The sequence below is a fragment of the Sapajus apella genome, unplaced genomic scaffold, assembly GCF_009761245.1.
Source record: "Sapajus apella isolate SASKATOON/1434 unplaced genomic scaffold, GSC_monkey_1.0 scaffold152, whole genome shotgun sequence".
NCBI classification, from domain to species: Eukaryota; Metazoa; Chordata; class Mammalia; order Primates; family Cebidae; genus Sapajus; species Sapajus apella.
In genome coordinates, this window is record NW_022437092.1 from 1,515,778 (window position 1) to 1,536,452 (window position 20,675).

At 53.9% G+C, this 20,675-nt stretch overlaps 3 protein-coding genes across 5 annotated transcripts in view; all 3 read left to right on the forward strand.

Moving 5' to 3' along the window:
- CCDC130 (coiled-coil domain containing 130) overlaps window positions 1-11,852 on the forward strand; it is a 25,973-nt gene extending 14,121 nt beyond the window's left edge. For 2 of the 3 annotated variants that reach the window (XM_032265712.1, XM_032265710.1), the window contains 9 exons: window positions 1,755-1,958; window positions 2,994-3,047; window positions 4,527-4,609; window positions 6,238-6,293; window positions 6,584-6,644; window positions 8,284-8,426; window positions 8,515-8,687; window positions 10,856-10,994; window positions 11,147-11,852. In XM_032265712.1, the coding sequence (XP_032121603.1) occupies window positions 1,956-1,958; window positions 2,994-3,047; window positions 4,527-4,609; window positions 6,238-6,293; window positions 6,584-6,644; window positions 8,284-8,426; window positions 8,515-8,687; window positions 10,856-10,994; window positions 11,147-11,625 (1,191 nt within the window). In that variant the 5' untranslated portion in view covers window positions 1,755-1,955 and the 3' untranslated portion in view covers window positions 11,626-11,852. Of the gene's footprint in view, window positions 1-282; window positions 297-1,754; window positions 1,959-2,993; window positions 3,048-4,526; window positions 4,610-6,237; window positions 6,294-6,583; window positions 6,645-8,283; window positions 8,427-8,514; window positions 8,688-10,855; window positions 10,995-11,146 lie in introns of those variants that run through there. The other variant, XM_032265711.1, reaches the window with a different exon arrangement.
- Window positions 11,853-12,921: 1,069 nt separating this feature from the next.
- MRI1 (methylthioribose-1-phosphate isomerase 1) lies at window positions 12,922-18,346 on the forward strand. The gene is made up of 6 exons (XM_032265748.1): window positions 12,922-13,135; window positions 13,214-13,452; window positions 14,545-14,720; window positions 17,062-17,238; window positions 17,341-17,565; window positions 18,120-18,346. Exons 1-6 carry the CDS (start codon window positions 13,004-13,006, stop codon window positions 18,296-18,298), a joined length of 1,128 nt encoding a protein of 375 aa, XP_032121639.1. The 5' UTR covers window positions 12,922-13,003; the 3' UTR covers window positions 18,299-18,346.
- A 926-nt stretch (window positions 18,347-19,272) lies between these two features.
- Window positions 19,273-20,675, forward strand: part of CUNH19orf53 (chromosome unknown C19orf53 homolog) — a 2,757-nt gene continuing 1,354 nt past the window's right edge. The window contains exons 1-2 of the mRNA XM_032265930.1: window positions 19,273-19,961; window positions 20,039-20,094. Of these exons, the coding sequence (XP_032121821.1) occupies window positions 19,862-19,961; window positions 20,039-20,094 (156 nt within the window). The 5' untranslated portion in view covers window positions 19,273-19,861. The remainder of the gene's footprint in view (window positions 19,962-20,038; window positions 20,095-20,675) is intronic.

Consider the following 20,675-nt stretch of genomic DNA (forward strand, 5'->3'; position numbering starts at 1 on the left):
TTTTTTTTTTTTTTTTTTTTTTTTTTTTTTGAGACGGAGTCTTGCTCTGTGGTTCTCGTCGGCTGAAGTACAGTGGCATGATCTCAGCCCACTGCAATTTCTGCCTCCCAGGTTCAAGCAATTCTCCTGCCTCAGCCTCCTGAGTAACAGGGATTACAGGTGTGTGCTACCATGCCCAGCCAAGTTTTGTACTTTTAGTAGAGATGGGGTTTCATCATGTTAGCCGGGCTGGTCTTGAACTCCCGACCTCAAGTGATCCACCCACCTCCGCTTCCCAAAGTGCTGGGATTACAGGCGTGAGCCACTGTGCCCAGCCCCTAAGAATGGTTTTACATTTTCTAGTGGTTGGGGAAAAAAATCAAAAGAATAATGCTTTGTGACAGGTGACACGTATGTGAAGTTCAAATTTCTGTGTCTGTCAATAAAATTTATATTGGCATGCAGCTACATACATTCATTTATATGTTGTTTGGGGCTGCTTTCTAGCTATGAGGGCAGAGTTGAGTTGTTGGAGCAGAGATAATCTGGCCTAAAAAGCCAGAAATATTTACTGTCTCCCCCTTGACAGAGAAGCTTTGCCAATCTTTGTTCTAGAATACACTTCACTGCCTCACAGCATCTCTCTTTAGTGTAAACTTGAACTTCCTTCTATTTGACCTAAAAGGCTCCCTTCCAAAACATGGGAGGGCATCTCACCACCCTAGCGTGGGGAGCCCCCACAGTCGTTACCTGTGTCACTTGCACTGACTGTAACCCTTATAGAGCCTCAATCAGTTCTCTCAGTCGCTCACCCCGTTGACATTTATCTGGGCCTGGCACTGTCCTAGGTGTTGGGGATATGGCACAGTGTAACCTGGCCGGGGAGACATGAACACACACAGGGGATGTGATCAGAACTCCAGGAAACAGGCCAGGTGCGGTGGCTCACGCCTGTAATCCCAGCACTTTGGGAGGCTGAGGCAGGCGGAGCATGAGGTCAGGAGTTCAAAACCAGCCTGAGCAACATGGTGAAACACCATCTCTACTACAAATACAAAAGTTAGCTGGGCATAGTGGCAGACAACCGTAATCCCAGCTACTCAGGAGGCTGAACCAGGAGAATCACCTGAACCTAGGAGGCGAAGATGGCAGTTAGCTGAGATCACGCCATTGCACTCCAGCCTACAGCAGAGTAAGACTCCCTCTCAAAAAAAAAATTTAAAAAAAAAAAAACTCTAGGAAACTAGTGACTATGGATTGAGTGGTCAGATGAGTGTGTGCGTCTGTGTCTGTGTGTGTTTTGAGATGGTGTCTCACTTTGTAGCCCAGGCTAGGGTGCAGTGGCACCATCTTGGTTCACTTCATCCTCCGCCTCCTGGGTTCAAGCGATTCTCCTGCCTCAGCCTCCCGAGTAGCTGGGACTACAGGCACCCACCACCATGCCCAGCTAATTTTGTATTTTTAATAGAGACGGGTTTCACTATTTTGGCCAGGATGGTCTCGATCTCTTGACCTCATGATCCGTCCGCCTCGGCCTCCCAGTGCTGGGATTACAGGCGTGAGCCACTGCGCCTGGCTGTCCATATTTTAAAAGATCCCCCGGGCCGTTGTAGGGTGAGCAAGCATCAGGGGCAGGGCAGGAGACAAGAAGACAGCGCTGGCGCACATGAGTGATGATGGGTGCTGGACCGGTCGGGGCCACAGAGAGATGAGAGTGTCAGATGTGATGCGTACACTGGCTGTTGAGTGGGCAGGACTCTTCTCTTTCTGAACAGACACGCTGCTTTTTGGATGCCTCCTACACCTGGTGGGAGTCTTGTGTGAGCCGGCTCCACCACACGGCCCACGACATCTTTTCAAGGAAGCCAGTGCACCCTCTGCGAGGCTCCGCAGGAGGCCAGGACAGGGCAGTGTGCTCACAAGGCCAATTTCTGATCGTCCGCCCTGTGGGTGAGGACCAGTAGGCAGCTGCCAAGATGGTGAGTAGACAGCCTTGTGTGCCCTGGGCTCCTCCCCCAGTCTGTGTTGGACCCTGGAAGCAGCCCCTCCTCCCCTCCCACAGCTCTAAGATGATGCTTTCTATGTCGGGGTCACCCTCTTTTGGTGCAGTGGGTCTGAAATGTTGCTGTGCACTAACATCACCCAGGGGTACTTTTTAAATGTTTCTTTTGGGTTTTTTTGGGGGTTTTTTTGGTTTTTTTTTTTTTCTGAGACAGTCTCACTTTGTCACCCAGGCTGGAGTGCAATGGCACGATCTTGGCTCATTGCAACCTCCACCTCCTGAGTTCAAGCAAGCACATCCCACTAATTTTTGTATTTTTAGTAGAGATGTGGTTTCATGTTAGCAAGGCTGGTCTCAAACTCCTGTCCTCAAGTAATCCACTGTGCTCAGCCTAAATTTCCCCTTCCCCATCCCCTTCTTTCTCTTTCTTTCCTTCATTTTTTTAAAAGGTAAAATTCATATAACATAAAATAGACCATTATGAGGCCAGGCGCAGTGGCACACAGTTGGGGAGGCCAAGGCAGGCGGATCATTTGAGATTAGGCGTTTTGAGACCAGCCTGGCCAACATGGCAAAACCGTGTCTCTACAAAAAATACAAGTCTTAAACCAGGCATGGTGGTTCACGCCTGTAGTCCCAGCACTTTGAGAGTCCAAGGCAGGTGGACTGCCTGAGGTCAGGAGTTCAAGACCAGCCTGGCCAACATGGTGAAACCCCATCTCTACTAAAAATATAAAATTAGCCGGGCGTGGTGGCAGGCACCTGTAAGCCCAGCTACTCAGGAAGCTGAGGCAAGAGAATTGCTTGAACCCAGGAGGCAGAGGTTGCAGTGAGCTGAGATCACAGTGAGCCGAGATCACGCCACTGCACTCAGCCTGGGCAACAAAGGAAGACTCTATCTCAATAAAATAAATAAATAATCAAAAAAAATTTTTTCCAATGAGATTTGGGTGGGGACACAGCCAAACCAAATCAGCCTCTCTCTCAGTCATGTCTCTGTTGTGCTTTGCAGGGTGAAAGGAAAGGAGTCAACAAGTACTATCCTCCGGACTTCAACCCTGAAAAGGTAAGAGCAGGCTCCCTCCTCCGGCTCCACAGTAGCAGAAAGACCCACGTCGTCCCCTCTTGGGGTTGGAGCCACTGCTGTGGAAGGATGGGCGGCCCCCAAGATCTTTTTGTCCTCTGCTCGTTCCATGAGGCTCGGACTGTCTTCACTTCTGGGTGGTAACTGGGGCTCTCCTCAGGGACCTGTCACTCCATGTCCAGCAAGGAGCATAGTGTGTTTACAGCGGGGGCCCAAGATAAGGCAGAGTGCATGGATGAAGAGTCAGACCCCCTGGCTCCCGCAGTTCCAGCACCTCTGGCATCCTGGTTGTCCCCTCTGCCTGGAATCTCTTCCTCCATTTCACCATACCCTCAGTTCCTTAAGGGCTTTCCTCACAGAGGTCCTCCCTGACCACTGTCTCGTTCTCTGTGGCATGGCAGAGCACTTTATATAACCTCACAGCCCTTAGAACTCCCCCACTTATTCATTTATTTGTGTCTTATCCATCTCCCCCACTAGAACATTCTCTCCATGAGGACAGAGCTGTTCATGGCTGTGTCCCCACACAGTAGGTGCTCAGTCAGGGCCCGAGTGTCCCACTGCCTAGTCCTGAGTATAGGACTTTGGCCTCTGCATATGTCAGAAGGGGAAAATAAAAGGAGCTGACCTCACAGAATCATTGAGGGATAAATCCTAGCTACTCGAGAGGCTGAGGTGGGAGGACTGCTTGAGCCCAGGAGGTGGAAACTGCAGTGAGCCATAATCACGCCACTGCACCCCAGCCTGGGCTACAGAGCCAGACTCTGCCACAAAAAAAAAAAAAAAATGAGGTGATACACAGTGTCACCTCACTTCATCCTCCCCATAAACCTGGAAGTAATCATGACCATTATACATAGTTGACAGATAGGGGAAACTGAGGCTCAGGAAGACAAAACATGAGGCCACTCACCAAGGGTCCCCTGGCTCTTTCAGTTCATAAATGGGAATGGGGCTGGGCACAGTGGCTCACGTCTGTAATCCCAGCACCTTGGGAAGCCAAGCAGGCAGATCACGAGGTCAGGAGATCAAGACTCTCCTGGCCAACATGGTGAAACCCTGTCTCTACTAAAAGTACAAAAATGAGCCAGGCATGGTGGCAAGCACCTATAGTCCCAGCTACTCGGGAGGCTGAGGCAGGAGAATCGCTTCAACCTGGGAGGTGGAGGTTGCAGTGAGCCGAGATCGTACCACTGCACTCCAGCCTGGGTACGAGAGCAAGGCTCCACCTGTAAATAAATAAATAGGAGGGGAACTGTTGAAACGCACATTCCTGGTTCCAAGCACGGGTTCCGGTAAGACTTGGATGCCTCCCGTATTGCTGTGAACACCATTGTGCAAGGCCTAAGAACAAGGCCTCTCCCACCTGTGAGGCACTTGTCCCAAAGCAGTGGGGGTGGCAGAAAAGCATGAGCCCCCCAGCTCGGCAGCCCTAATCGCTCCCTCATCCTCTCCACACAGCATGGCTCTCTCAACCGGTACCACAACAGCCACCCGCTTCGGGAGCGGGCTCGGAAGCTGTCACAGGGCATCCTCATCATCCGGTAAGGCCCGGCATCACCTGAGGACACCACTGTCCTGCCCACTTCCTTCAGTCTCCAGGAGAATTCAGTGCCCATTGGCCCGGTGCCGCAGGGTCTTCATTCCATAATGTGGAAAGTCACTGTATGAGTCAGTTACTGCCACGTAACAAAACAAGCATTTGTTATTGCTCACATGTCTGCAGCTCAGCAAAATACCTCTGCTGGGGCTGGAAGGGCTGGGCAGGGCTTGGCTGGGTTAGGCTGGGCAGATCTGGGCTGGGTTCCCATGTGTTTCAGAGCTGGCTGGCTGGGGACTGGCTGGTCTCGTGGGGCCTTGACCTGTGCAACTGGGGTCTGCTCCGTGTTGTATCTCCTCCTGTAGCAGGCCAGTCTGGACTTGATCCCACAGGACTCTCAATAAAGACAGTGATCGTGGCTGAGCACAGTGGCTCACTCCTGTAATCCCAGCCCTTTGGGAGGCCAAGGCAGGTGGGTCACCTGAGGTCAGGAGTTTGAGACTAGCCTAGCCAACAAGGTGAAACGCCATCTCTACTAAATATACCAAAGGCGTGGTGGCTTGCACCTGTAATCCCAGCTACTGGCAAGGTTGAACTTGGGAGGCAGAGGTTGCAGTGAGCTGAGATCATGCCACTGCACTCCAGCCTGGGCAACAGAGTGAGATTCAGTCTCAAAAAAAGAACAAAAAAGCCAATAATCATACCTGTAATCCCAGCACCTTGGGAGGCTAACACAGGAGAGGATCACTTCAGCCCAGAAGGTCGAGGCTGTGGTGAGCTGTGATCGTGCCACTGCACTCCAGCCTGGTCAACAGAGTGAGACCCTAGCCAAAAAAAAAAAAAAAAATTAAGAGTAAATAAATAAAGGGAAAACTATCTCACTGCTGTTAAATGGAAAGCTAGAATCCCATGTCATACATACAACTGTGATAAAGAAACACAGCGATAACACACAGCTTTTCTAAACTCTAATCAGACACAACTGCCTGGTGACAGCGCCCTGAAAACTGCTTCCTCCTTTGTTCAGAAGCTGGTTTCACTGACGTGTGAGGTGTTAAAACAGCACCAGCCAAGCACAATGGCTCATTCCTGTAATTCAGCACTCTGGGAGGCCGAGGCTGGTGGATAACTTGAGGCTGAGTTGGAGAACAGCCTGGCCAGCACAGAGAAACCCTGTCTCTGCCAAAACTAGAAAAAATCAGCCGGGTGTGGTGGCACATACCTATAATCCCAGCTACTTGGGAGGCTGAGGCAGGAGAATCGCTTGAACCCTGGAGGCAGGGGTTGCAGTGAGCCAGGATCAGGCCATTACACTCTAGCCTGGGTGACAGAGGAAGACTCTGTCTCAAAAAAAAAAAAAAAGCTGGGAGCAGCACCCAAGGGCAGCTGTCCCTGGACCTGGTGAGTCTGCTGTAGAGCAGGGCGGGAGGTTCCCACTTAGTTATAGTGGCTGTGATTCTCTCTCCTCCTCGTATCCGTTTCCTGTGTAATGTGACTAGAGCAACTCCCATGAGGCAGGGGCAGTCTAATGCCCCACCCCTGGAATCACAGCCGCAACCGGAGTCGCAGGTGTGGAGACCCAGGGACTGTCCAGGCGGACAAGTGCAAGTAAGATCCTGCCTGTCGTTGCAGATTTGAGATGCCCTATAACATCTGGTGCGACGGCTGTAAGAACCACATCGGCATGGGTGAGCTTCCGCCCACCCCGTCCATTCACTCCCGAAAACATCAGACCCCTAAACTGCTAAGCGCCGCCGGGGTGGGGGTGGAAGGGTCCTGATCAGGAATGAGGAAGAAGACGGGCGCACGAGTGACTGGCTGGCCGTGGAAGCCAGGCTTGGGCTTTCAATCCCATCTCTGACTCCTCCTAGTTGGGGAACCCTCAGCAAGTGACAGTGAGCCTCCTTGTGCCTCTGTTTACCCATCTGCAAAATTCAGATGGCAGTGAAATAACCACCCCCACCCAACCCCCTTCCAGGTGTTCGCTACAATGCGGAAAAGAAGAAGGTGGGCAATTACTACACAACCCCCATCTACAGGTAAGGGTGGCTTGGTGGCATCTTGGGAGCAGGTCGGGTGGCCACAGGGCGAGGGGGCTAAAAAGAGCCTGGGTGTGAGGGAATCCATTCCCTGCAGGACTCTCCTGGAAACCACCCTGGTTTCTCGATCAGGGCATGCCCCCAGCTCCAACCCTCCTTGGCTCCCACCTTCCTCGGTAAAAGCCCAAGTCCTCTGCCTGGCTCTCAAGGCCCTGCACACTCTGCCTATCCTTCTCCACCGTAACCTCCTCCCACTGTCCCCTCATTAATTGGCCTCCTCGCTGTCCCTCACACACCCTATGGACACACCCACTTCTGTGCTTCCACCTGGAATGCTCTTCCCCAGGTAGCTCCAAGGCTCCTCCCTCACCTGGGGTTTCTGCTCAAACACCACCCCTCGGAGACACCTTTTCTGGCTTTTTTTTTTTTTTTTTTTTTTTTGTAGTTACAGGTGTGAACTTTTTTTTTTTTTTGAGATGTAGTTTTTGCTCATGTCGCCCAGCCTGGAGTGCAGTGGCTTGATCTTGGCTCACTGCAACCTCCACCTTCCAGATTCAAGCGATTCTCCTGCCTCAGCCTCCCAAGCAGCTGGGATTACAGACATGTGCCACCACGCCCAGCTAATTTTTTGTATTAGTAGAGATGGGGTTTCACCATGTTGGCCAGGCTGGTCTCAAACCCCTGACCTCAGATGATCTGCTGGCCTTGGCCTCCCAAAGCGGTGGGATTACAGGTGTGAGCCATCGTGCTCGGCTCAGAGACACCTTTTCTAAAGTGAGACTCAATACCAGTTGCCCGTGCCCTTGCTGTCAAGGTGGCCCCTGCTGGGACGTCAGCCTGTCTACAAGCAGGTTGGCTTCTCCACTACTCAGCAATGTCCCCAGCAGCTGGCATTGAGCCTGTCACAGAGAAGCCTGTCTTGGGCAGGTCTGTGGAATAAATGAACTAATGGACAAATGAATGGATGAACAAATGGATGGATGAGCAAATGAATGTATGAATTAATTTAACAAATGAATCAGTGAACCAACAAATGAATGCATTAATGAATGAACAAATAAACTAATGATTGAATGAACTTAAAAAATGGATGCGGCGGCTCATGCCTGTAATCCCAGCACTTTGGGAGGCCAAGGCAGGTGGATCACCTGAGGTCAGGAGTTCAAGACCAGCCTGGTCAACACAGTGAAACCCCATCTCTACTTAAATTACAAAAAAATTAGCTCGGCATGGTGGCAGTGCCTGTAATCCCAGCTACTTGGGAGGCTGAGGCAGGAGAATCGCTTGAACCCGGGAGGTGGAGGCTGCGGTGAGCCAGGAATGCTCTGTTGCACTCCTGGGCGACAAGAGTGAAACTCTATCTCAGAAACAAAAAATAAAACGGATGAGTGAATGAATGAATGAAGAAACAGATGAATGAACAAATGAATAAGTCAACCGCAGCTCCACCGATAGAAGGTCCATTCTGGGTGCCCAGATGTGCCCCTTTTGCCCATGGCTCTACACAGCACATAGTGGGTGCTCAGTGAATTCTTGTTAAATGAATCTTGTCCACTGGGTGGAAGGAAGCAGGGAGAGGTGACAGGGCTGTCCTGGGACACAGCCTCAGCCTCCTGCCTTCTGCCCACTGCTCCCTCAGGTTCCGAATGAAATGCCACCTCTGTGTCAACTACATCGAGATGCAGACAGACCCGGCCAACTGCGACTATGTGATCGTGAGTGGCGCCCAGCGCAAGGAGGAGCGCTGGGATATGGCGGACAACGAGCAGGTGCTGACCACAGGTGAGCGCCACCCACTTACCTGCCTGGGGGCCCCGGCCCTGAGTCTGCGCCGGGGCCCCAAGGCCCAGCCGAGCTCTGGTCGTTGCAGAGCATGAGAAGAAGCAGAAGCTGGAGACGGACGCCATGTTCCGGCTGGAGCACGGGGAGGCCGACCGGAGCACGCTCAAGAAGGCGCTGCCCACACTGAGCCACATCCAGGAGGCCCAGAGCGCCTGGAAGGACGACTTCGCCCTTAACAGCATGCTGCGGAGACGGTTCCGGGTGAGCGGGGCCCCAGCCCAAGGTCGGCGGGGGGACACACCGTGGGCTCAGGCCCGGGCCAGCCCTCCCCACGGCATCCTAGCTATGAGCAGACCACTGTATCTTCTGAGCCTCAGTTTCCCCATCTGCTACATGGTGATCATGCCCTGTCTTAATCCATTCCAGCTGCTATAATAAAAAAAAAAAAAACACAGACTGGGTAATTTATAAATAGTAGAAATTTGGCTGGGCATAGTGACTCACACTTACAATCCAGCACGTTGGGAGGATCACCTGACACCAGGAGTTCAAGACCAGCCTGAGCAACATAGTGAGACCCCCACCCACCCCCACATCTCAAAATTTAAAAATAAAAAATAGAAATTTAACTTTTTTTTTTTTTTTGAGACAGTGGGTGTCTCACTCTGTCACCAGGCTAGAATGCACTGGTGCCATCTTGGCTCACTGCAACCTCCGCTTCCTGGTTCAAGTGATCCTCCTGCCTCATCCTCCAGAGTATTTTCAGTAGAGACGGGTTTTCACCATGTTGGCCAGGCTAGTCTCCTGGCCTCATATGACCCACCCACCTTGGCATCCCCAAGCGCGGGGATTACAGGTGTGAGTCAGTGCACCTGACCTGGCCACCACATTTTAAATGGAAACTCCCAGCCCACCCCCTACCCGAACGTCCTGCTTTTTTTTTTTCCTTATCACTGTCTCACCACTAGACAGTCAGCTCCACCCGGACAAGTGTTATTCTCTGCCTGCCACTGTGTCCCCAGTGTCTAGAACAAAGCCTAGCACAAGGTGGGTGTCCCAGAAGTATCTGTGGAATGAGGTCGCATGTGGTGGCGCACACCTGTAATCCCAGTGCTTCGGGAGGCTCAGGTGGGAGGACTGTTTGAGGCCATGCTTTGGAGGCCAGCCTGAGCAACATGGTGAGACCCCATCTCTACAAAAAAACATTTTTTAAAATTTTATTTACTTTTTTGTTTTGTTTTGTTTTGAGGCAGAGCCTTGCTCCATAGCCAGGTGCCAGGCTGGAGTGCAGTGGCAAGACCTTGGCTCACTACAACCTCCGCCTCCCCGGTTCAAGCAATTCTCCTGCCTCAGCCTCCCAAGTGGCTGGGACTACAGGCGCGTGCCACCACGCCCAGCTAATTCTTGTATTTTTAGTAGAGACGGGGTTTCACCATGTTGGCCAGGATGGTCTCAATCTCTTGACCTCGTGATCCGCCCGCCTCGGCCTCCGAAATTGCTGGCTGGGATTACAGTCGTGAGCCACCGCGCCCGGCCAAAAAACTTTTTTTTAATTTTTTTGAGACAGTCTCCCTCTTTCGCCCAGGCTTAAGTGCAGTGGCGCGATCTCAGCCCGCTGCAACCTCCATCTCCTAGGTTGAATCAATTCTCCTGCCTCAGCCTCCTGATTAGCTGGGACCACAGGTGCATGCCTCCATGCCCAGATAATTTTTGTATTTTTAATAGAGACAGGGTTTTGCCATGATGGCCGGCTGGTCGCAAACTCCTAGCCTCAAGGGATCCACCCACCTCGGCCTCCCAAAATGCTGGGATTACAAGTGTGAGCCATCGCGCCCAGCCTCTACAAAAATAAATGTTTTAATTAGCTGGGCGTAGTGGTGCACACCTGTAGTACTGGATACCTGGGAGGCTGAGACGGGAGAATCACTTGAGCCCAGGAGTTGGAGCTGCAGTGAGCCATGATTGTGCCAGTGCACTCCAGCCTGGGTGACAGAATGAGACCCTGTCTCAAAAAAGAAAAGTAAATTGAAGGCCGGGTGTGGTGGCTCACGCCTGTAATCCCAGCACTTTGGGAGGCTGAGGCGGGTGGATCACAAGGTCAAGAGTTCCAGACCAGCCTGACCAACATGGTGAAACCCGGTCTGTACTAAAAATACAAAAATTAGCCAAGTATGGTGGTGCATACCTGTAATCCCAGCTACTCGGGAGGCTGAGGCAGGAGAATCATTTGAACCGGGGAGGAGGAGGTTGCAGTGAACTGAGATCACGCTACTGCACTCCAGCCTGGGCAACAGAGCAATACTCTGTCTCCAAAAAAAAAAAAAAGAAAAGTAAACGGAGACGCTGAGAGCTGGAGCAGTGCCCGCTAGCCCACAGAGGAGCCGGCTCTGACACACCTGCCGTCTCCGGTGTTCGTGGCCCCGACACAGGAAAAGAAAAAAGCCATCCAGGAGGAGGAGGAGAGAGACCAGGCCCTGCAGACCAAGGCGAGCCTGACCATCCCGCTGGTCCCGGAGACGGAGGATGACCGCAGGCTGGCGGCCCTGCTGAAGTTCCACACCCTGGACTGTGCGTGGGGAGCCGGGGGGAGAGTGGGCAGGGAGGCTCGCAGCTGCCTGGAGACGGGGAGTTCCTCAGCCATGAGTGGACTCTGGTCTAGCAGAGGGCAGTTCTGGACCTCCTCCCCTGCCGCCCCTGAAATGCCCTCTCTTTTCCTCCAGCCTACGAGGACAAGCAGAAGCTCAAGCGGACCGAGATCATCAGCCGCTCCTGGTTCCCCTCCACCCCCGGATCCGGCTCCAGCAGCAAGGTCAGCGGCGTCCTGAAGAAGCTGGCGCAGAGCCGCAGAACTGCACTCGCCACCTCCCCCATCACCGTGGGGGACCTGGGCATCGTGCGGCGGCGGTCTCGGGACGTCCCGGAGAGCCCACAGCATGCGGCCAACACCCCCACGTGTGGAGAACCGGGGGGACCAGAGGAGACTGCCCAGGACAAGCCTGTGTCCCGCGAAGACTGTCCTCGGGAAACAGCCGAGACCCCCAAGTGCAGCGGGCCGAAGGGGCAGGAAGGGAGTCGTCAGGACAAGCCCCTGTCCCCAGCAGGCTCCTCCCAAGAAACAGCTGACGCCCCAGACACGCGGCACCCCTGCAGCCTCGGCTCCTCCCTCGTGGCGGACTACTCCGACTCCGAGAGTGACTGAGCCATCCCCATCGTGGGGACTGGACCTGCTCCAGAGGCCGGGACACACCCAGGAGTCCCCTCACAGACTGTAGGCCCCCTGCTTGCCCACCGGCCCTGGGAGAGCTCAGACGCCGCCCCCTCCCCAGACCTCGCCTTCCTGCAACCGTGGAGTTGTTATTTATTTGGTCCTGGTGAGGATGTTTGTGCCTTGTCGGACTTCGTACATTAAAGCCCCGTTTCTTTTTCCCTGTCTTGGGTTATTAGACCGTCCCTGCGGCTGCCCCCCAACCCCTTCATTTGACCAAGCTTGGCAGGCCTGTCATCAGCAAATGCTGGTATAGGGTCATAGCTATGACCACGGATGTGGTCCCCACCCAGAGTGACAAGAATCTCAAGGTGGTGGTTCAGGTTGGGCAGGAATCAGGGCAGACTTCCTGGAGGAGGCAGCATGGACCGAGTGTGAAGGGTGAAAAGGGGGCCAGGCAACAGAAACCACACACAAGGCCAGGAATGAGGCACACGGGGTACCCAAGATCTGTGCCTGATGCAGCAGGGGCTGGAGCACACGGGTGTGAGGTATTTTATCCCCAGCCCATGGAAAAGCCTTCTGTGCATGTTACTTTTAGGGTTTTGTTTTTGTTTTGTTTTTGAGACTGAGTCTCGCTGTGCCGCCCAGGCTGGAGTGCAGTTGTGTGATCTGGGCTCACTGCAACCTCCACCTCCTGGGTTCAAGTGATTGTTCTGCCTCAGCCTCCCGAGTAGCTGGGACTCCCAGGCAGGCGCCACCATACCCGGCTAATTTTTTGTATTTTTAGTAGAGACAGGGTTTCACCGTGTTGGTCAGGCTAGTCTCGAACACCTGACCTCAAGTGATCCACCCACCTCGGCCTCCCAAAGTGCTGGGACTCCAGGCGTGAGCCACAGCGCCCGGCCTGCATGTTAACTTTTGAATGAAACCAAGCAGAAAGTGGCCCTGAAACAGCCACGCATCCTTCAAGGAGTGCACGACCCCCCAATACCTCCCTCTGAACCTTGGAGAAGGAAGATCATTTAACAAATTCTATCGTTTGAACACTTGATGTTACCTTGCCACTGGGAATACACCCCTAACTCTAGATAGCAGGCTGCTAAACACAGGGCCTGGTATCCAGTGGGCGCCCCATAAATAGTGCCACTTGTGTGGTTCCGAGGAAGCGGCTCACTGCGTCCGGGCTTGGCAGGAGACCTGCAGTAGTTCCGCCACATAGACGGCGCGTCCTGGGAACCCGCGGGGTCAGGTTGGATGCGCATGCGCGTGAGCCTCTTCCGGGGGAGGCTCCGCCCACGGCCCGCCCCGCTCCTCACGTGCTCGCAGACCGCAGTGCCTCCGGAGTTGCTCTGGGTTTGGCCGCTGCACCATGACCCTGGAGGCGATCCGCTACTCGCGGGGCTCCCTGCAGATCCTGGACCAGCTGCTGCTGCCCCAGCAAAGCCACTACGAGGCGGTGGGCTCGGTGCGCCAAGCCTGGGAGGCCATCCGTGCCATGAAGGTGCAACGGGGCGGCGGGGCTGGAGGTGAGGGTGCGCCCGCGCCTGCAGGCTCTGACGCCCCGATCCCTCCCCCACAGGTGCGGGGCGCCCCAGCCATCGCCCTAGTGGGCTGCCTCAGCCTCGCCGTGGAGCTGCAGACGGGCGCCGGGGGACCCGGACTCGCCGCGCTGGTGGCCTTCGTGCGCGACAAGCTGAGCTTCCTCGTCACCGCCCGGCCCACCGCTGTCAACATGGCCCGCGCCGCCCGCGACCTGGCTGATGCTGCAGCCCGGGAGGCCGAGCGGGAGGGCGCTACGGAGGAGGCAGTCCGGGAGAGGTACCGGGATCTGGTACCAGGCACTGCTCTGAACAGGAATTATATTGACTCTTTTTAAGTATACTGACCCATTATACAGATGGGGAGACTGAGGCACGGCGGTGACCTTAAGTCCCTTGTCCAGGGCCCCACAGATGGGCCAGGAGTCTAACCTGGGCAGCCTGGCCCCAAAACCCAACTCCTTAATCGTGCCTCCCCTGAATACACCCGGCTCCTTGTCCACCCCTGGAGGCCCTTTTTGGCATCACTTTGTTCTCTTTTTTTTTTTCTTTTTTTGTTTTGAGATGGAGTCTTGCTCTGTCGCCCAGGCTGGAGTGCAGTGGCGCGATCTCAGCTCACTGCAACCTCCGCCTCCCAGGTTCAAGCCATTCTCCTGCCTCAGCCTCCCAAGTAGCTGGAATTACAGGCCTGCGCCACCAGGCCTGGCTAATTTTTGTATTGTAGTAGAGACGGGATTTCACTATGTTGACCAGGCTGGTCTCGAACTCCTGACCTCGTGATCTGCCTGCCTAGGCCTCCCAGAGTGCTGGGACTACAGGCGTGGGCCACCGTGCCCAGCCGGGTTTTTGCTTTTGAGGAATTTTGTTTCCTGTCCTGGTCCCGTTCCTGCCCTCTTTATTCCCCTTACTTCCCTTTTGCTCCAGCCCCTTCTAGCAATGTCACTGTACCCCACCAAGCTCGACCCTGCCTTACGGCCTTTGCACGTGCCATTGGTGCAGGCCAGGCATCCATAGTACTGTCGCCCTCCTCCACCGTCGTATATGATCCAGCTCACCCACTGCTCTCTATTGCCTGATTCCATCATCTTTTCCTTCGTTTTATTATCTATTCATCACCCCAGCATCAGCTCCACAGCGGCAGAGATTTCTGTCTTGTTTACTGCTGGGTCACACTGAAAGTGCTCAGTAAACATGTGTTTGCGTGAATGAATGGAGTGACACTTTGGTGGCCATGGCGGAAGCGTCCAGGCCCCACAGCAATGAGACGCTTTGAGCAGGAGGGCTCCAGGACAGCAGCACTGGGCAGAGAGGAGGGGGTCGCCTGGGTCCCAGGGCCTGGTGGTTGGTGCTGAAAACCCCTTGTCCCTCCCAGAGTGATCCATTGCGCCGAGGCCATGCTGGAGAAAGACCTCAGAGACAACCAGAGCATCGGGGACCTCGGAGCCCGCCACCTCCTGGACCGGGTGGCCCCCAACGGTGGCAAGGTGGCTGTGCTGACCCACTGTAACACCGGTGCTCTGGCCACTGCTGGCTACGGCACAGCCCTAGGTGAGCGGGCCTCAGGGGGTAGGGAAGGGCCTTCTAGGACCTTTTTTGGATACAGGAGAAAGAACCCCAAACCCAAACCACTTTACCCACCAAAAAAATGTGAAGGTATTAGTGTACAGAAAAAGTTATACTGTTGGCTACAGGTATGGCTAGATCAAGGGGTTCAGCCAGTAGCATCAGGATCTATCTATCTCTGTTCTTTGGCTCTGCCCTCCTTCATCTCCAGGCTCCATGGGCTGGCAGGGAGCTGTTAGGGCTCAAATCGTGAGGAAAAGAGCCCCTCGTACTAGAAAACTCTCCTTGTATCTCAGGGGGTCCACTAGGCACTAGGACCACCTGCCCATCCCAGCTCAGCCATTCAGTGGGCCCTGTCTGAGCCATATGCCTAAAGCCCGGCCAGGATGTGGACTCCCAAGAGGAACTGCGGAGAAGGGAGTGACCAGAGAAAGATCAGGTAGCTGTGACCAGGAGACAGGGTGAATGGGCTCTCGGGGGTCAAGGCAGCAGATCCCACTTGACCCTAAATTCCCCAGGAAACCTCCCTACGTGCCTGAGTCCCACCTTCATCCCTGGGAACTGAGGCCTTGATGGCAAGACCTCTGCCTTTCATTCTTTCACTCAGCCAGCATTTAGTAAGCACCTCTGGTGGTCCACACACTTCCATTTGCTGGGGACGCAGCAGTGAACAAAACAGACAAAACCTCTGCTCTCAGGGGTCCCAGGGAAGTAGAAGGAACAGTCAGCAGGCAAGGTAAATATAGTCATTCTTCAGTGCCCATGGAGGACTTGTTCCAGGACCTCCCACAGATACCGAAGTCCACAGATGCTCATGTCGGTGATACACAAAATGCCATCACATTTGCAATAACCTATGCACATCCATCCATACTTTTTTTTTTTTTTTTTTTTTTGAGACGGAGTTTCGCTCTTGTTACCCAGGCTGGAGTGCAATGGCACGATCTCGGCTCACCGCAACCTCCGCCTCCTGGGTTCAGGCAATTCTCCTGCCTCAGCCTCCTAAGTAACTGGGATTACAGGCACGCGCCACCATGCCCAGCTAATGTTTTGTATTTTTAGTAGAGACGGGGTTTCACCATGTTGACCAGGATGGTCTCGATCTCTTGACCTCGTGATCCACCCGCCTCGGCCTCCCAAAATGCTGGGATCACAGGCATGAGCCACCGTGCCCGGCCCACCCATACATATTATATATACGTCGCCCAAGCTAGAGTACAGTGGCACGATCTCAACTCACTACAACCTCTGCCTCCCGGGTTCAAGAGATTCTCGTGCCTCAGCCTCCTGAGTGGCTAGGATTACAGGTGTGAGCCACTACAACCAGCTAATTCTTATATTTTTAGTAGAGATGGGGTTTCACCATGTTGGTCAGAGTGGTCTCGAACTTCTGACCTAAGGTGATCCGCCAGCCTCAGCCTCCCAAAGTGCTGGGATTACAGGTGTAAGCCACCGCCGCCAGCCCACCTCCATATTTTAAATCATCTCTAGATTGCATATGATAGCGAGTACAATGTAAATACTAACTAAATTGTAGTTATTGGCTAGGTGCAGTGCAATGCAGGCCTGTAATCAAGATGCTGGTTGGGAGGACTGCTTGGACTCACAACTTCTAGACCAGCCTTGGCAACATAGCAAGACCCCGTCTCTATTTTTAAGCCTGTAATCCCAGCACTTTGGGAGGCCGAGGCGGGCGGATCACTTGAGCTCGGAGGTTTGAAACCAGCCTGGGTACCATGGCAAAACCCTGTCTCTACAAAAAATACTAAAACTAGCTGGGTGTAGTGGTATGCACCTCCCAGCTATTCAGGAGGCTGAGATGGGAGGATGGCTTTTTTATTAATTTATTTTGGAGACAGAGTCTTGCTCTGTCATCCAGGCTAGAGTGCCACGGCACCATCTCGGCCCACGGCAGCCTCTGCTTCCCGGTTTCCAGTGATTCTTGTCAAAGATTTTCAACCCACGTGGTTGCGTCCCTGGATGGAGAACCCACAGAAAAGGGGGGCTGGCTGTACACATGAGGTGTTAGAAGGTGATCAACGCAAAGGACAGATTAGGAGACTGGAAGTGTGGGGGTTACTATGCAAAATTGAGAGATCAGGGAAGGCTTCACCGAGAAGGTGTCCTTTCAACAGATGTGAAACAAGGAACTATGTGAGCATTGGGAAGAGTGTAGCTGACGCTGCGAGGGCCTCGGGGTGGGACTGTGCTCGGTAAGCCTTGGTCCATCCATGCCCACCTTCGAAGCCTGCACCCCTAACCAATGGATCACCCCATCTGTTTGCCCCTCCCCGGGGCCTTCTCCTGGTGGGCGGGACCCCTGCAGGTGTGATCCGATCACTGCACAGCCTGGGCCGCCTGGAGCACGCCTTCTGCACCGAGACCCGGCCCTACAACCAGGGAGCCCGACTGACGGCCTTCGAGCTGGTCTATGAGCAGATCCCCGCCACCCTCATTGCCGACAGCATGGTAGCTGCCACCATGGCCCATAGGGGTGTGTCAGGTAAGCAGCCAGTTAGCCCTGCAGGGGGTAAGCCCTGGGAGTGGGGCTCTGGGGCGTGGGGCCAGGTAATGACCCCCAACTTCTCACGCGCCCCCTCCCCAGCTGTGATCGTGGGAGCTGACCGCGTGGTTGCCAACGGCGACACAGCCAACAAGGTGGGCACCTACCAGCTGGCCATTGTCGCCAAGCACCATGGCATTCCCTTCTACGTGGCTGCCCCCAGCTCTTCCTGTGACCTCCGTCTGGAGACTGGCAAGGAGATCATCATTGAAGAGCGTCCAAGCCAGGAGCTGACTGATGTTAATGGGGTCCGGATTGCGGCACCCGGTAAGCTGCCCCCTCAGAAAGGGGACACACTGCTGGGTACGGTGCCTCACACCTGTAATCCCAGCACTTTGGGAGGCCGAGGTGGGTGGATCACAAGGTCAAGAGATCAAGACCATCGTGGCCAACATGGTAAAACCTTGTCTCTACTAAAAATACAAAAATTAGCCAGGTGTGGTGGTGCACACCTGTAATCCCAGCTGCTTGGGAGGTTGAGGCAGGAGAACTGCTTGAACTGGGAAGGCAGAGATTGCAGTGAACCGAGATCACACCACTGCACTCCAGCCTGGGCGACAGAGCGAGATTCCATCTCAGATAAATCAATGAATCAATCAATAATAAGTGGGATAGATGTGCATAGGACCTAGGGGCAGTTGGGACTCTAAACTCACTATTGGGTACAGTGTCCCTGCCTGCATGTACGTTAGGGGTGAGAATCCAGGTGCTCCAGGAGTCCCCAGTTCCAAGAACCACTGTGGCAGAAACAGATGACCACAACCTGAGAACTTTCACAGAAGCAAATTCCTGCCTCCTTGCCTCCTCTCTCTCCCCTGCAGGAATTGGAGTTTGGAATCCTGCCTTCGATGTCACCCCCCACGACCTCATCACTGGCGGCATAATCACAGAACTGGGGGTCTTTGCCCCTGAGGAGCTCCGGGCAGCCCTAACCACCACCATCTCTTCCAGGGATGGGACCCAGATGGACCCCAGATGTAACCAACTCAGCCCTCCCTAGCCTGCCTCTCTAGGATTTTTAATAAATGTCTTGAATGGCTGCCCAAAAGCTGACCTTCCCACTCCTGACCACACTTGTTCCTAGTGCAGAGAGATCAGACAGGACCTTCCATCTACATCCCAGCATCTAGAGGAAGGCCACCCAGGTTCAAATCCTAACTCTGCCACTTTTTCCACTGTGTGATCTTAGACAACTCACTTCACCTCTCTGTTGGTTTCCTCATTTATAAAGTGTGGCTAACACTTGTACCTCCCTCTTAAGGTCAGGGCTGGAGCTAAGGTGACACCGCCAGGGCAGGATTTTAAGGGGACAGTAAAAAAGCTCAGCAGCCAGCCAGGCGCGGTGGCTTACACCTGTAATCCCAGCACTTTGGGAGGCTAAGCCGGGCGGATCACCTGAGGTCAGGAGTTCGAGACCGGCCTGACCAACATGGAGAAACCCCATCTCTAGTAAAAAATACAAAATTAGCCGCGCGTGGTAGCAGATGCCTGTAACCCCAGCTACTCAGCTGAGGCAGGAGAATCACTTGACCTGGAAGGCGGAGGTTGCGGTGAGCCAAGGTGGTGCCACTGTACTCCAGCCTGGGTGACCAAGCGAGACTCCGTCTCAAAAAAAAAAAAATTTGTTTTGGAAACAGGGTATCCCTGTGTCGCCCAGGCTGGAGTGCAGTGACATGATTTCGGCTCTCTGCAACCTCCGCCTCCCAGGTTCAAACGATTCTCCTGCTTCAGCCTCCCAAGTAGCTGGGATTACAGCGCCCGCCACTATGCCCGGCTAATTTTTGTATTTCTAGTACAGACAGGGTTTCACGATGTTAGCCAGGCTGGTCTCGAACCCCTGACCTCAGGTGATCCGCCTGCCTAGGCCTCCCAAAGTGCTGGGATTACAGGTGTGAGCCACCGCGCCCGGCCAACTCTTTGGTATTTTTAGTAGAGATAGGGTTTCACCGTATTGGCCAGACTGGTCCCGAACTCCTGATATCAAGTGGTCCGCCACCTCAGCCTCCCAAGTGCTGGGATTACAAGCGTTAGCCACCGCGCCCGGCCAAAACAAAATTTTAAAGAGGCTGGAACACTGCACTTGTGCCTTCAGCTTACTGACCGCAACACCCCGGTTCCACTGAAACTTTATTTATAAAATTATGCTGCCGGTCTGCAGGATGCAGTTTGACAATTTGATTGTTTTGGATATGAAAATATTTTTTAAATCTTGGAAATATTATCATTACAGAAGTTTTCGGACTTTCTTAAATTCTGCACTAGAGGTAAGTGCTGCACCGCTAAACCTAGTCTGAGTTTTTATGTGTGAAGAGCATAAAACGTAAGTTTTCTAAAATACAAAAGCACTCAATAAACGTTAGCTTATCATGGTCACCTTTTGTTCACACTGTCTGCAAAACTCCGGCTGTGATCCTTTACCCTTGTGGGGTCCTGTCTCTTTAAATCTGTGCCACATTGTATCCCGTGAGGTCTTGCGTTTTTCCGCCCCGCTGTATCCCATAGTGCCCTGTGCCTTCCGGCTACGACCGCTCACAGCCCCGCCTCTTCCGCTGCATGCCGGAACATGGCGCAAGGACAGCGCAAATTCCAGGCGCACAAGCCAGCAAAGAGCAAGACGGCAGCGGCGGCGGCGTCTGAGAAGAATCGGGGCCCGAGGAAAGGCGGTAAGGAGTGGTCCGGGAACTTGGGGGCGAGGTGGACTCGGGGTTTCCCGACCTCACGCGAGTGCATCTTTCCCCAGGTCGTGTTATCGCTCCCAAGAAGGCGCGCGTCGTACAGCAGCAGAAGCTCAAGAAGGTGTGCCAGGGCGAGAGATGGAGCCCGGAGGGCGGCGGGTAGCGAAGGGTGGAGCCTGGAGGATGGCTAGCGGCGAGAGGTGGACCCTGGGGATCGGCGAGGTGAGAGGATGGATCCCAGGGACCAGCTAGGAGCGAGGGATGGAGCCCGGGGCGCAGAGAGAGGCAATAGGTGGAGGCTGGCGAGGGATAGAGGCTGGGGGACGTGGTAGGGACGAGTTCAAGGAAGCCTGGAAGCCGGCGAGGGAAGGAGCCCTCAGGGAAGGAGCACAGGGATTGGCAAAGGGCAAGGGATGAGGCCTGGGGGACTCCCAGCTTTGTGGGCCTCCCTTTTCTTTCTTGTGCAAGGGGTACAGGAACACCACTTACCATTTTAGCAGAGCCTCGTAAGAAGGAAGACCTGCGGCGCAAAACGTGTTCAAATAACGTCAGCTGCACTTGATCTTTAATAGAACTCAGGAAGGGAGCGAGGTGATATGGGAAGGGAATTGAAAGCGCAGCTTTGTAAGCCTCTGAGAACGGCAGAGGGCTCAAAGAAGTGTCAGGTGCGTTGGCTATCTTTTTTTTTTTTTTTTTTTTTTT